Source organism: Canis lupus, chromosome 10 (genome assembly GCF_011100685.1).
Source record: "Canis lupus familiaris isolate Mischka breed German Shepherd chromosome 10, alternate assembly UU_Cfam_GSD_1.0, whole genome shotgun sequence".
Classification (NCBI taxonomy): Eukaryota; Metazoa; Chordata; class Mammalia; order Carnivora; family Canidae; genus Canis; species Canis lupus.
In genome coordinates, this window is record NC_049231.1 from 56116104 (window position 1) to 56129556 (window position 13453).

A 13453-nucleotide genomic window follows, 5' to 3' on the forward strand; every position below is an offset into this window, starting at 1 on the left:
GCTGAGCATGGAGCCCAATGGGGAGCTCAATCTCACCATCCAAGAGTCCTGAGTTGAAACCAAGAGTCAGTTGCTCAACTGACTGAGCCACCCATGCACCCCACCCCTGGATTAGTTTTCCATACCTATAGGTTTTAGTGTTCTTAAGCCACAGTGACAGAAATCGTTTGTTGGAAAAGCTTTTGTCAATCACCTCCAAGAGAGTGTTTCGCTCAAAAAAAACCCAGTTGTGAACAATCTTCAGTCATTGCTCCTTGAATCTCAGATAATAGGCAACCCCAAACTCTGCTTTTATAATAATAAAAGCTGCCACTTCCTGCACATTGGTTAAATATTCCAGCACTATGCTAAACACTTCAGATACCTTGTGATCACAATCCTATCTTTAACTCACAGATAAGGAAAATGAGGCTCAAAGAATGGAACTAAACTGCACGTGGTTGAGCCAGCTTTGGAATCAATTCAGATTGTGGAAGCCATGTTTGTAAAGGATTTTTTTTTTAAGACTTTATTTATTTATTCAGGAGAGACAGACAGAGGGAGAAGCAGGCTCCATGCAAGGAGCCTGATGCGGGACTTGATCCCGGGTCTCCAGGATCACACCCTGGGCCAAAGGCGGCGCCAAACCGCTGAGCCACTCAGGCGTCCCCTTGTAAAGGATATTTTATAGGGCTTTCTATTCACAGAACCAGCTTTGCCCTTTGAACCTCTCTGTGCCATCACCTCCCACCTGAAGGAACATCCCAAAGGGCTCAGCAAAATGCTAAGCAAAATGCTTGATTTTTGTCTTAGTAACATATGGTACTTATTTTCTTTCATACGGTTGTGTGTTTTTTGTTTTTTGTTTAAATATGGAACACCACTAACTTCTCTTTAAGCTAATGCGACTCAAAATCTAGCAAATGAAAACTCACTGGTGGGACGCCTGGGTGGCTCAGTGGTTGAGCATCTGCCTTTGCTCAGGGTGTGATCCCGAGTCCTGGGATCGAGTCCCACATTAGGCTCCCCTTGAGGAGCCTGCTTCTTCCTCCGCCTGTGTCTCTACCTCTTTCTCTGTATCTCTCATGAATAAATAAAATCTTAAAAAAAAAAAAAAAAAGAAAAGAAAGAAAAAGAAAACTCACTGGTAAAATTAAAGTGTCACCTTGGGAATTCTGGCTTGGTTAAATATCATCAAAACTTCCCTTCTCAGGGATCCCTGGGTGGCTCAGGGGTTTAGCACCAGCCTTCGGCCCAGGGCATGATCCTGGAGTCCCGAGATCGAGTCCCATGTCAGGCTCCCTGCATGGAGCCTGCTTTTCCCTCTGCCTCTATCTCTCTCTCTGTGTATGTCTCTCATGAATAAATAAATAAAATCTTAAAAAAAAAATTCCCTTCTCTGATAATCACTTGGTGTTGGTAAACGATGCAGCTGCACTGGCAATTTGTCTAGAACTAGGTTGTATTTATTATGTAAATGATAAAATTCCTTCATCTTTTACTTATTGGTAAAGAATATATCTTATTTTCTTTCTCAGATCCTTCTCCTCAGACCTTGCATAACAGTGACACTCAACAAATATTTGCTGAATGAATGAATGAACCCTCATCCTCTCTTACCCACACTTATAAAACCTTCCCCAACTACAATTCCAAGGACTTTCCTACCAGCTCTTACTTTTTGAGTGTTTGGTACTTTGAAGAAAACAATATTTTCCTCAGTTTTAAATTGGTTGGGAAAGAAAAGGGAGAATTAATTACTTGTCTCATTTGTATTCCTTCTCAAATTCTGCACCACTCCCTAACAAGAAGACAGTGCCTGTGTCTCTTTTTCCCCCACTTGTGGGCCATGATTGGAATAAAGTCCCTGTTCTCTCAGGTCAAGAAAAGAATTGAATTTTCCACCTCCAACTCCATAAACTAAAAACATCCCAGTTCCAAGGTACTCTGAATTCCTCAAAGAAATTGTCTAAATTACGATTCTTTGTGAAGAACACAATTCCCAGCCATATCTTTCCTCATTGTAATAAAAATTTTTTAAGACTTATTTGTTACAGAGCACGTGAAAGAGAGCAGGAGCAGGGGCAAAGGGAGAGGAAGAAGCAGACTCCCCACCTAGCAGGTAGCCCGGATGATGCAACGTGGGGCTGGGGCCTGGGACTGCAGGATCATGACCTGAGCAGAAGGCAGATGCTTAACCAACGGAGTCACCCAGGCCCCCATCCCCATTGCAATATTAATAAAATCAGTTCTTACCATTTCTTTGACATATGTTGTTGCTAAAGCCAAACAAACGAGCAAGAAGCTTTCATAAGCTCTTGCTAATGTCAGATACAAAATACGACGTAAGCATTTACCGAGATTATGGAATTTACCCTAGTGCCACAGCCCCAGAAGACAGGCATAAAGCACTCTTTGTAAATTGCTCCACTTTTTAAGGTCTATCTGAACAAGCTGCATTTTGCAGAACACCAGGCTTTGCATGAAAATCAAGATTCCCACACTGGGAGTCAGATGAAAGATCTCCCACTCATCAGCATGCTACGAGCCAGCTTGCGGTTCAAGAAAGTGTCAGAAGGGCAAACATTCACCTAAATGGAACTCAGAAACAAACTGAACTTATCTTGGCACCAGCTAAGTGTATTCATGGAGAAGCAAAATTACCTGGTTACTGGAGTAGAGGAGGGGAAAATTCACTGATTTGTCCATAAGCAACAAAGGGATATTTTTACTTTGGTAAAATTAATCTAAAACCATTGGGCTTAGAGAGATTGCCTGTTAACTGTCTCTTCATGGAAAACAGAATTTCACTGAATCTGTGACTTTTTTCAAATTGCCATATGCTTTATTTTTTTTTTTAAGATTTTATCTATTTATTCATGAGAGACTAAGAGAGAGGCAGAGACACAGGCAGAGGGAGAAGCAGGCTCCCTGTGGGGAGCCCAACGTGGGACTTGATCCCAGGACCCCAGGATCACAGCCTGGGCCCAAGGCAGGCACTAAACCGCTGAGCCACCCAGGGGTCCCTGCCATGCACTTTAAAGTAATTAGTATTCTCCTTTCTCTCCCCCCAAGACCCAGGTACCCCTTCACTCTGTTAACTTCTCTGCGGCTGCCGAAGAGTTTCCTTTCATCTTCCGTGTCCTCAGGCTGCGTCAGGAGCCAAAGAGGTCCAGGAGAATGAATGCAGGTTGTCTGGCAACACCTGGGTGGCCAGGGTGGCCCCTGGGAGAAGACGCCTTTAGAGCTGATTCCCTGCGTCAACAGTCAGAAATCCTGAATCCTGATCCATGTCCCCTTTCATCAGAGTCCTGCTGATAACCACCCTGGGGACGTAGAGAGGGATACGAAAAACCACAAATGTCGGGAGGCTAAGCCAGCCAGCCAGGTAGAGGTTAGGGTTGAGATCACTTCCAGGCTTCAGCCATTTGATCATTTATTATTTGATTCATTCATTATACGTAACTGTTATGGACAGAATTGTGTCCCCCCAGAATTCATATTTGAAGCCCTAACCCCCAATGGGACTCTATTTGGAGATAAGGCTTTTAAGGAGGTAATTAAGGGCAAATGAGATCATAAGGGTGAGGCTTTAATCTGATAAGAATGATGTCCACATAAGAAGAGGAGGAGCCCCCAAGAGCCCCCACCCCCAACTCTCTCTCCTCCTTGCCCCACCCCCTCTCTTCCCCTGCATGCACAGAGAAAGGCCCTGTGAGGACACAATGAGAAGGTGACCTTCTACAAGCCACGGAAAGAGGAACAAAACCGAGGCATGCGATAAGGGGCAGAAAGCCTGTTGTATCCCCATCAGGCAGGGAACAACTGAAAGCAAATGGGGACAGAGAGGAAACCAAGGGCCAGATCATTAGGACCATGCCAGTCGTGGCAAAGATTTCAGATTTGGGGACGTCTGGGTGGCTCAGCGGTTGAGCTCTTGCCTTTGGTTCAGTGTGATCCTAGTCCTAGAATCAAGTCCCACATCGGGCTCCCTGCATGGAACCTGCCTCTCTCTCTGTGTCTCTTATGAATAAATAGATAAATAAAATATTAAAAAGAAAAAGGACTTCAGATTTTGTTCTAAGTGGAATGGAGAGCCACTGGAAGGTTTTCACCGGAGAGTGGCAAATATGATTTACCTGAAACATGTCCCAAGTTACAAAGCAGGGAGACGACAGGAGAGAGAGACTGGAAGCTGGGAGACGGTTACGAGGCGGGTTTCACACCCCAGGTGAGAAATGATGGGGAACACGGGCTAGAGGGCACGGAGATGAAGAGGTGAGTAGTTGGAGTCAGAGTTTATTTTCAAGATAATTCTTGTCCCAACAAGTTGGATGTGATGTGCAAGAGAGTCAAGGACAACAAGCGGAGCTGTGTGACTGTGTGATTGCCATGCCATTTCCTGAGACGATAAAACAGCAGGAGGCCCAAGTTTGGTAGGGAGTGGGGTTGAAATCAAGAGTTCAGTTTTGCACATGCTAAAATTTGCGATGCCTATTAGACATCTAAGTGGAGACGGTGATTGGATGGACCAGCGTGGAGCTCAGGGAGAGCTTAGGACTAGTGATGCAAAATTGAGTGTCATTAGCATGTAAACGGTATGGAAGCCAGGAGATGGAAAGTCATCAGAATGGCCTTTGCAGATCCATCTTTAGGGGTGCGGGGAGGCGATAGGGGCGATTTCCCTATCTTTCTGCTTTCCCTTCTTCAGCCTCTCCAAGGTGACCCCATCTGGCTTCAAGCGGTCATTGTCTTTGCTCCTACCGGTGACTCTGGCTCTCCCGCCTCCGTCACATTGGGCCAGGGGCACCTGCCCCGCAGAGAGCAGCTTGCTGCTTCGTGTTCTAGCCCCAGTCCAGGCCTGGCCTGGCCTCTCGAATCTCTGATGGAGTCGAGCCCTTTCCAGCAGCCTGCCTGCCAGCCTCCCATAGGCCTGGGATCTCCACTGACTCTTGGCCTCCTCTCAACTCCAGTAGGAGAACAGTGGAGTGAGTTTCTCTGGCGGGACCTTGAGCTTCTCTCGTTAATGAAAAACAACTGCTTTTGGTGGATCCAGGAGAACACACAGGTCTTCCTGGGAGTTAAAAATCTCACTAGGTATACATTGCCCTGAACTGTGAATGTGAGGGTGGCTTGGAAAGGGGAGATTCCAGACCCCGGCCTGGCTAGATTATGGAGAATTCTTTTTTTTTATTTTTATTTATTTATTTATTTATTTATTTATTTATTTATTTATTTATTTATTGAGAATTCTTTAAGAAGGACTTATAATCACAAGTCAGATCTGGAGAGGAACCCAAGAAGTGCTTCTGGTGGCCTGGAGTAGAAATCTTCGAACTGGGGTATGAATAACTTGAAATTGAAAAAGGGAGGTTTAGGGGATCCCTGGGTGGTTCAGTGATTTAATGCCTGCTTTCGGCCCAGGGCGTGATCCTGGAGACCTGGGATCGATTCCCACATCAGGCTCCCTGCATGGAGCCTGCTTCTCCCTCTGCCTGTGTCTCTGCCTCTGTGTGTGTGTGTGTGTGTGTCTCATGAATAAATAAATAAAATCTTTAAAAAAAAGAAAAGAAAAGAAAAAGGGAGGTTTACAGATGCTCATTTTCAGGACCCTACAACTGAGCTGTTGAAGAAGGCTTCTATGTCAGGGCACCTGGCTGGCTCAGTTGGTTGATCTTGGGGTTGTGAGTTCAAATCCCATGATGGGTATAGAGATTACTTAAAATCTTTAAAAAGAAAAAAAAAGGCTTTTGTGCCTTAACTCTGCAGGATCTCATGCTGCTTTTTCTTCACCACTACCCCTCTGTTAGTGTCCCCTTCCTGCTCTATAAAAGAATTCCCACATGGAATCCTAGGAGGGCATTGCTCCTGGATGTAGAGTTGCTAACCAAGAAACTACTCAAAATATTAGTTTCAAAGAAGGATCTTTACGTTATCTATCGCAGGACTGTAATTTTGAGTTTTCCCTCGCTTATACACACCGTCTCTATCACCAATTCTAGGATACTCATTTTTGCTTTTGGCTTTTAGCTCAAAGGATGCAAAGGTGCAACTGTCTTCGGTCATCCTGAATCTGGGTTCATCCAAACCCAGCAGCCTCCACCATGCTGCCTAAGTTTGGCCCCAGGGAGATCAAAGTCATACATCTGTGGGGAAGTTGGTGGCACATCTACCAAAACAGGTCCTGTGGGTCTGTCTCCAAAAACGGTTGGTGATGACATCACCAAGGGAAACGGTGATTGGGAGGGTGTGAGGATTACAGTGAAACTGACCAGAACAGACAGGCCCAGAACGACGTGGTACCTTCTGCCCCTAATTATCAAAGCCCTCAAGGAACCACCAAGAGAGAGAAGCAGGAAAACATTAAGCACAATGGAAATACCACTTTTGATGAGATAACCAACATTCCCAACATATGCAGCACTGATCTTGAGTCAGAGAACTCTCTGGAACCAATAAAGAGATCCTGAGGGGGTGCCCTTGGTGGCTCAGTCGGTTAAGCATCTATTTTGGCTCAGGTCATGATCTCAGGGTCCTAGGATCTGGCTACCTGCTCAGCGGGGAGTTAGCTTCTCTCTCTGCCACCCCCCCCCCCCACGCTCTTGCATATGCTCGCGCGTGCTCTCGCTAATAAATAAATAAATGAATAATAAAAATTAAACACAGGGCAGCCCCAGTGGCCCAGGGGTTTAGCGTCACCTTCGGCCCAGGGTGTAATCCTGGAGACCTGGGATCAAGTCTCACATTGGGTTCCCTGCATGGAGCCTGCCCCCTCCCCACCCCCTCTCTGTGTCTGTCATGAATAAATAAATAAAATATTAAAAAAAATAAATAAAAACAAAGAGCTCCCGGGGACTCAGGCCGCCTGACTGGCTCAGTTGGTAGACCATAAGACTATGGATCTCGAGATTGTGGGTTGGAGCCCCACATTGGGCATAGAACTTACTTGAAAAACAATTAAAACAGGGCAGCCCGGTGGCTCAGCAGTTTAGCACCACCTTCAGCCCAGGGCGTGATCCTGGAGACCTGGGATCGAGTCCCACGTCGGGTTCCCTGTGTGAAGCCTGCTTCTCCTTCTGCCTGTGTCTCTGCCTCTCTCTGTCTCTGTGTCTTTCATGAATAAATAAATAAAATCTTTAAATAAATAAGTAAATAAAATTAAAACAAAACCCCCAAAACCCATGATTATTTCATCTCTTAAAGAAGAGAATGCTGAGGGCCAACACATTGTTATCTACGGTGCACTAATCATCACTACTTTCCTCTGATGGTTTTCAAATGACTGGACAGGAAAGTCATAGCACTGCAATCTGATGTTCAGAAATGTTAGGGTTTTTATTTTCCAAACATTATTTTAAAAGAACATTAAAAGCATCAGAAATACAAATCTGGCCTAAAGGTTAACATCAGAACAATTATAAAATGTTTGAAATACATCACATACTTTGCATCACAGTAAAGCATCAAGAGAACTAATTAATATACCCTGCTAATAATTAGTCATATTCAACTGAATTCTCATTATTTTTAGTTCTCAGTTTAGCCCTTATAGAGAAGTTATATGTACCTATCCATAACTCCCTCTATGGATAGACATATATAACTTATGAAGAGATAAGTTACATTTATCTCCGTATCTCCACATAGATGTAGAGATAGATGTGGAGGAGGGCTAAGAATCTAGCCCAACATGTATTTCATGCAATAAATCAGTAATTTCTCGATGAGCACAAAGAGACTGAGTACCTCATATGCGCATGCTTCCTTTTCTTTACACTGTAACTTTTACCTCCCAAAGATGGATCGGGTCGTCTCTAACTCAAAAAGTCGTACAAGAAACCTGTCAGCTTAAGTTTTACGAGTAAAAATTACTTTTAAAAAATCTTTTATTGAATCACACTGGAAATGCCTAGCCAAAAACGAGAAACACACCTTAAAAAGTAGGAAGTATCCTCTTGCTTAATCTTAGTAATTATAAAGCTGTTTGGCTTATTGGAATAAAGAGCCAGCTCTAAATTTTGACAAAAGTCTAACTCCTAATTAGAATTATCTTCAAACGATCTTGGGAGAGGATATTAGATTTCTTAGTTCTTTGTTAAAAAGGGGTAATATACTAACCTATCTCGTGGGAGTGGTAATAAATGAAAACAGTGTCGTATTAAAAATATAAAAGCATAATTGAAATAGGTTATAGTGACTTTCAAAAATAGCATCCAATTACAAACAAGAAAAAATGTGACAGAGGGGGTGTTTTCTCTTCTGCTATAAAATTTAATAGCAAAAATAAAGGAAGAAAAGGAGAGAAGGAAGGGAAGGAAAAATTCCTAAAAGGTGAATTTAAAAAGAAAAGAAAAGCCATATCTCATAGGAAACCTAGAAACAAAACGGCGGGTCAGTGCTGGAAGGGGGGTGTTGGGCGAGGCTGTGCAGAGCTCCCGCTGCCTTCTCCACACCTGGGGGCACCCTTGTACGGGGGAACAGCCTGGAGAGGGCGCCGTGCGTTGCATACCTTTCTTCCAGAACAACACGGTTCCTTCCAACCTGCAGTAACAGTTCTCCAATACGACCATTCCTAAAGACAGGTTTGGGATCTCGATGCCCATCTTGAGCCTAACAGCTGTAGTTCCAGAGCCGTGGCAAGTTCAAAAGCTAACTGTATAATGAAAATATTTTTACATAAAAATATGAATTTACGGTTGTTATGCTAGGAATCACAGAGTTCATCATAAAATTAGTTCCAGGTAAAGAAATCCTTCTAGTTTTCCTTATTGCCCATTACCAAGACTAATGGGAGAGAAATCACACAATTATTTTGAAAGCATCACCTTAAAAAGTTTTTTTTTTACCTTAGTGATATTTAAACAAAGACCAAAAAATCATTTTTAAATAGTTACTTGGAAACTCTTTGTCAGGTTGTTAACGAGCCATCCTCGCACAGAAGCGACGCGTAGATGGAAATCCTCTCGATCTCATTCTTAACACCTTCTTAGGCAATAATGAAGATCATGTGACACGCAACAGCAGTCCCGACTGTGACCCATGTCACCAGGCCCTGGCGCAGAGGCCCCGGTTAGTGCCTCTGCTCCCAGAAATCACATTCCTCCACTACAGGAACAGTCCTCTCGACTAGGATCCTTGGGTAAGCTCATTCCAAAATAGAATAATTCATTTTTAGCAAGCAGAAACATACTTCTTTAAAAAAACAAACAAACAAAAAAAAAAACTATACAGCTAGTTGATTCACACAAAAGAATGATGTCTCTAATAAGAAATGGGAGTAATCAGGGATCCCTGGGTGGCGCAGCGGTTTGGCGCCTGCCTTTGGCCCAGGGCGCGATCCTGGAGACCCGGGATCGACTCCCACGTCGGGCTCCCGGTGCATGGAGCCTGCTTCTTCCTCTGCCTATGTCTCTGCCTCTCTCTCTCTCTCTCTCTCTCTCTCTCTCTCTGTGACTATCATAAATAAAAAAAAAAAAAAAAAAAAGGAATGGGAGTAATCATAATACTTGGTGGACTGTCTGCCGAAAGCAAAGTACCTGTGTCTTGGGTCAAGGGTAACCACAGAGAAAACATTTCTGATTTTCTGCTTTGACAACACGGCATGTATTCAAGTAAACCCGCTACCAAAAAGACTCTCGTATTGGAACAACAATACCCTTCCCACACTTCAGAGGGTCAAAATTCAGAGTTCGATTCATTAAAAAAAAAAAAAAAAATCCGTCTCGGTGAAGATCATACCTTCACACGGTTTAAAAAAAAAAAAAAAAAAAAATCCAGCTCCCGCGTCCTTCGAGGACCCCGAGCACCGACGCCCACGGGCACAGCGGGTTCGTCCCCGCAGTAGCTCAGCGCGAGCATCCCCGGCGTCCGGTGAGACGTTTAGGACCAAAGTGGGGGCGCGGGGCGGGGAAACCGTCCACTAACAACCCCTTCGCATGGGATCCTCCGACCCTCAGGGACCGCGAGGCAGGTCCACAGATGCTACGGATCCTGCAGACGGAGGAGAATCCGAAGGGCCTGCGGTTGGGCTGACCCGGGCGGGGGGCGGGGGGCGGGGGGGCCGCACCGGGGCGCTACACGGAGGGCACCGGGATGGGCCCCGCCGCGCCGGGCCCCCGCAGCAGGTCGCCGGCCGCGCGCTGACGCCTGGCGCCGCAGGGCGCGGCCGGGCCGGGGCAGCGGGGGCCCCGCGGGGCGCCGTCCCCCCGCCGCGGGCCGCCGCCGTAGACGCCGTAGTAGGGCTCCAGGCGCGTGTCGGCCGCGGTGGAGCTGCTCTGGCCGCCGGGCCGCCCCGCCGAGGCCCTGGGGCTCGCCGCGCTCTCCCTGGACTGGCTGGGCCCGCACGCCTGGTCCACGAACTTCTTCTGCGGCTTCGGGGACAGCACGTAGGCCGAGTTGGTCTCGTGGTGGGACGACTTGTTCCGGTTGGTTTCCAGGTTCCCCTTCCCGACGGCGCGGAGCCGGGTCCTGTGCCGGCAGCCGCAGGCGCCCAGGCCGCCGCCCCGCAGGCACGCGAGCACCTTCCGCCTCAGGCCCGCGCTGCCGCGGGAGTAGATGAAAGGGTTTAGCCCGGACTTGAGGAACAGCAGGGCGAAGCCCAGCAGCTCCAGCTGGCGGAGGCCGCCGCCGCCGCCGCCCCGGGACAGCGCCCCCCGCGCCAGGGCCGCGCCCAGGGGCACGCAGCACAGCAGGGCCGACAGCACGATGACCACGCAGGTGAGCACCGCCTTGGAGTCCTTGGCCGCGGCCAGGTTGACGGCGGGCGCGGGCGGCGGGCGCGGGCGGCGGGCGGCGGGCGCGGCCGGCCTGGGGCAGCCCTGGTGCCGGTAGAGCGCGGGCTCGGCCCCCCGCCGCCCCGGGCCGCCCGCGAAGGGCGGCGGCGCCCGCGAAGCCTCCGCCGCGGCCGCCGGGGGGCGCCGCCGGGCCCGCGCGTTCCTGCGCAGCGTCTGCGCGATGAGGATGTAGGACACGGCGACCACGGCCACGCAGGAGCCGAAGTCCACGGCGTACAGCGACAGCGCGGCCGCGCCCTCCGCCGCCGGCAGGCCCGACAGGGGCAGGCACAGGTGGGCCTTGCTGGCCCGCAGCGCGCCCAGGGCGGCCAGCGTGAAGCTGCTGGCCCAGAGCAGCGCGGCGAGCAGCGCGGCGCCGGGCACCGAGGCGGGGCGGCTGGGCTGCCGGCCCAGCACCATGCGCAGCCGGTGCAGCGCGATCGCCGCCACCGTCTTCAGGGACATGATGACGAAGCCCGAGCTGGTGGCGTGGAAGGCGAAGCAGAAGGCGTCCGGGAGGCCCCGCGCCGAGCGGAAGAGCGCGAAGGCGAACATGGGCGCCGTCACCCCGCAGATGAACAGGTCGCAGAAGGACAGGTTCAGGACCATGAAATCGAAGTTGGTTCGGAACTTGCGGAAGGCCGGGTCGAAGAAGGACAGGAAGACGATGAGGTTGCCGTAGGACCCCAGGCAGAAGACGACGGCCAGGAGCAGCGTGCAGGTGACCAGAGTGGCCGTGTGGACCAGGTCCTGGGGGCCGCCCTGGGGGCGGGGCCCGCGCAGCAGCGTGCCGTTGGGAGCCTCCTCCAGGGGCTCCGTGTCGTTCATCCTCGGGGAGCGGGGAGCGGCGCCGGCCTCTGCGGCTCGGGCTCGGCTCGGGGTCAGGGCCCCGGCTCACGGCCCGGCGGGGGGCACGCTCCAAGGCCTGCGCGGAGAAGGCACACCCGACACACACAGCAGTTAATGCACAAAGCGGAGCCAGCTCATGCTGGTTTGTTATTATTATTATTATTATTATTATTAATTATTATTATTTTTTTTTTCTTACAAAAGTACTCAAATTTTCTTTAGCTCCGGCCCCAGGCCTTCTCGACTGGAAGCCCAACAGGGGACGAGACACAAACACCTCAAAATGCGTCCCTCCGGCTAATTCCAGGTTCCGTGGGCAGCCCGGGTGGCGCAGCGGTTTAGCGCCACCTTCCGCCCGGGGCGTGATCCTGGGGACCTGGGATCGAGTCCCACGTCAGGCTCCCTGCATGGAGCCTGCTTCTCCCTCTGCCTGTGTCTCTGCCTCTCTCTCTCTCTCTCTCTCTCTCTCATGAAAAAATAAATAAAATCTTTTAGGGATCCCTGGGTGGCGCAGCGGTTTGGCGTCTGCCTTTGGCCCAGGGCGCGATCCTGGAGACCCGGGATCGAATCCCACATCGGGCTCCCGGTGCATGGAGCCTGCTTCTCCCTCTGCCTGTGTCTCTGCCTCTCTCTCTCTCTCTCTCTGTGAGACTATCATAAATAAATAAAAATAATAAAAAATCTTTTAAAAAATATTATTTCCAAGTTCCGTGGCACAGTGGTTTTCCAAATGGTTTAAGCATCACCTGGAGAGGGAGTTTAAAAAAAAAAAAAAAAAAAAGGCAGATTCCTGGTCTCCCACCCCCCGGGGGTTTCTAATTGAAGGGAATGCAAATGTTCCTTTTAGGAGCACTCGGGGGTGGCTAGCTGGAGATCTGAAGATATAACCTGTCCCCCAAGGAGATCACAATCTACTCGCAGTCTAATGTCATGAATCAGGGGGCAGCAGGGCGCTGTGGAAGTGAGAGAAGGGGAACCTAGTCCAGCCTGGGCTGGAGGCCCAGGGAGGCTGAGGGGAATGGTGGTGAGGGGGAGCTAGTTGCGGGGTGGGCCAGGGCAGGGCCTGCGGAGGACAGGCGGGGAGGGCCACCTTGAGTAGGTCTTACTGCTTATGCTTCAGATGCAAGCCCAAGGGCGGGGCCATCTGGGTGGCCCAGTTGGGTAATTGTCTACCTTCAGCTCAGGTCATGATCTCAGGTTCCTGGGATGGAGCCCCACATCCGGTTTCCAGAGTCTGCTTCTGCTTCTCCCTCTGCCCCTCCCCTTGCTCCTGCTTGTTCTCTCTCTCAAATGAATACATAAAAATCTTCAAAAAAAAAAAAAAAAAAAGATAGAAGCCAGAGGGTATAGCTGACTATACTGTGACCCCTATTAGAACAAATCACTAACCTTCTATTTCTTTCCCTAGGAACAAGCCTTTATTTTCCATTATTTATCATTTCTTCTCCCTGCCTGTAATACCTTGGCCAACTCCCTACCTTCCTTTGGCAGAAAAAAACAAAAAACTTTGTGCAGGACTACATTTGAAAGGAAAAAAATGAACGTGCTGACAGGTGTCAATTATATTGGAGATTTACAAGGTGCCAAGCACCCGTCTGTTGACTCTAAAGTGCTGTACAAAGGTGAGTTATTATTCCAACAGCAATATCGTCATGATGAAGCAGGAGGCGTCCATTCACTCAGTTTACACTGATCATGTGCACACGCATGCCAGCTCTATGCTAGGTGCTGTGGGTAGAAAGAGGAGGAAGACCTACCCTCTTCTTTAAAAGAATAACTTCTTTTTCTTCTTGCTCTTTATTTCCTTAAACTTCTCTTTTCAATGAGATTTAAAGTACACTCACAAATCTTCT

The 13453-nt window shown here is 48.8% G+C and overlaps 1 protein-coding gene across 1 annotated transcript; it reads right to left on the minus strand.

The window, feature by feature from the left end:
• Nucleotides 1–10052: 10052 nt before the first annotated feature.
• On the minus strand, nt 10053–12037 carry GPR75 (G protein-coupled receptor 75). The gene has a single exon (XM_038551584.1). The coding sequence runs from the start codon at nt 11577–11579 to the stop codon at nt 10053–10055; it is 1527 nt and encodes a 508-aa protein (XP_038407512.1). The 5' UTR covers nt 11580–12037.
• Nucleotides 12038–13453: the final 1416 nt, after the last annotated feature.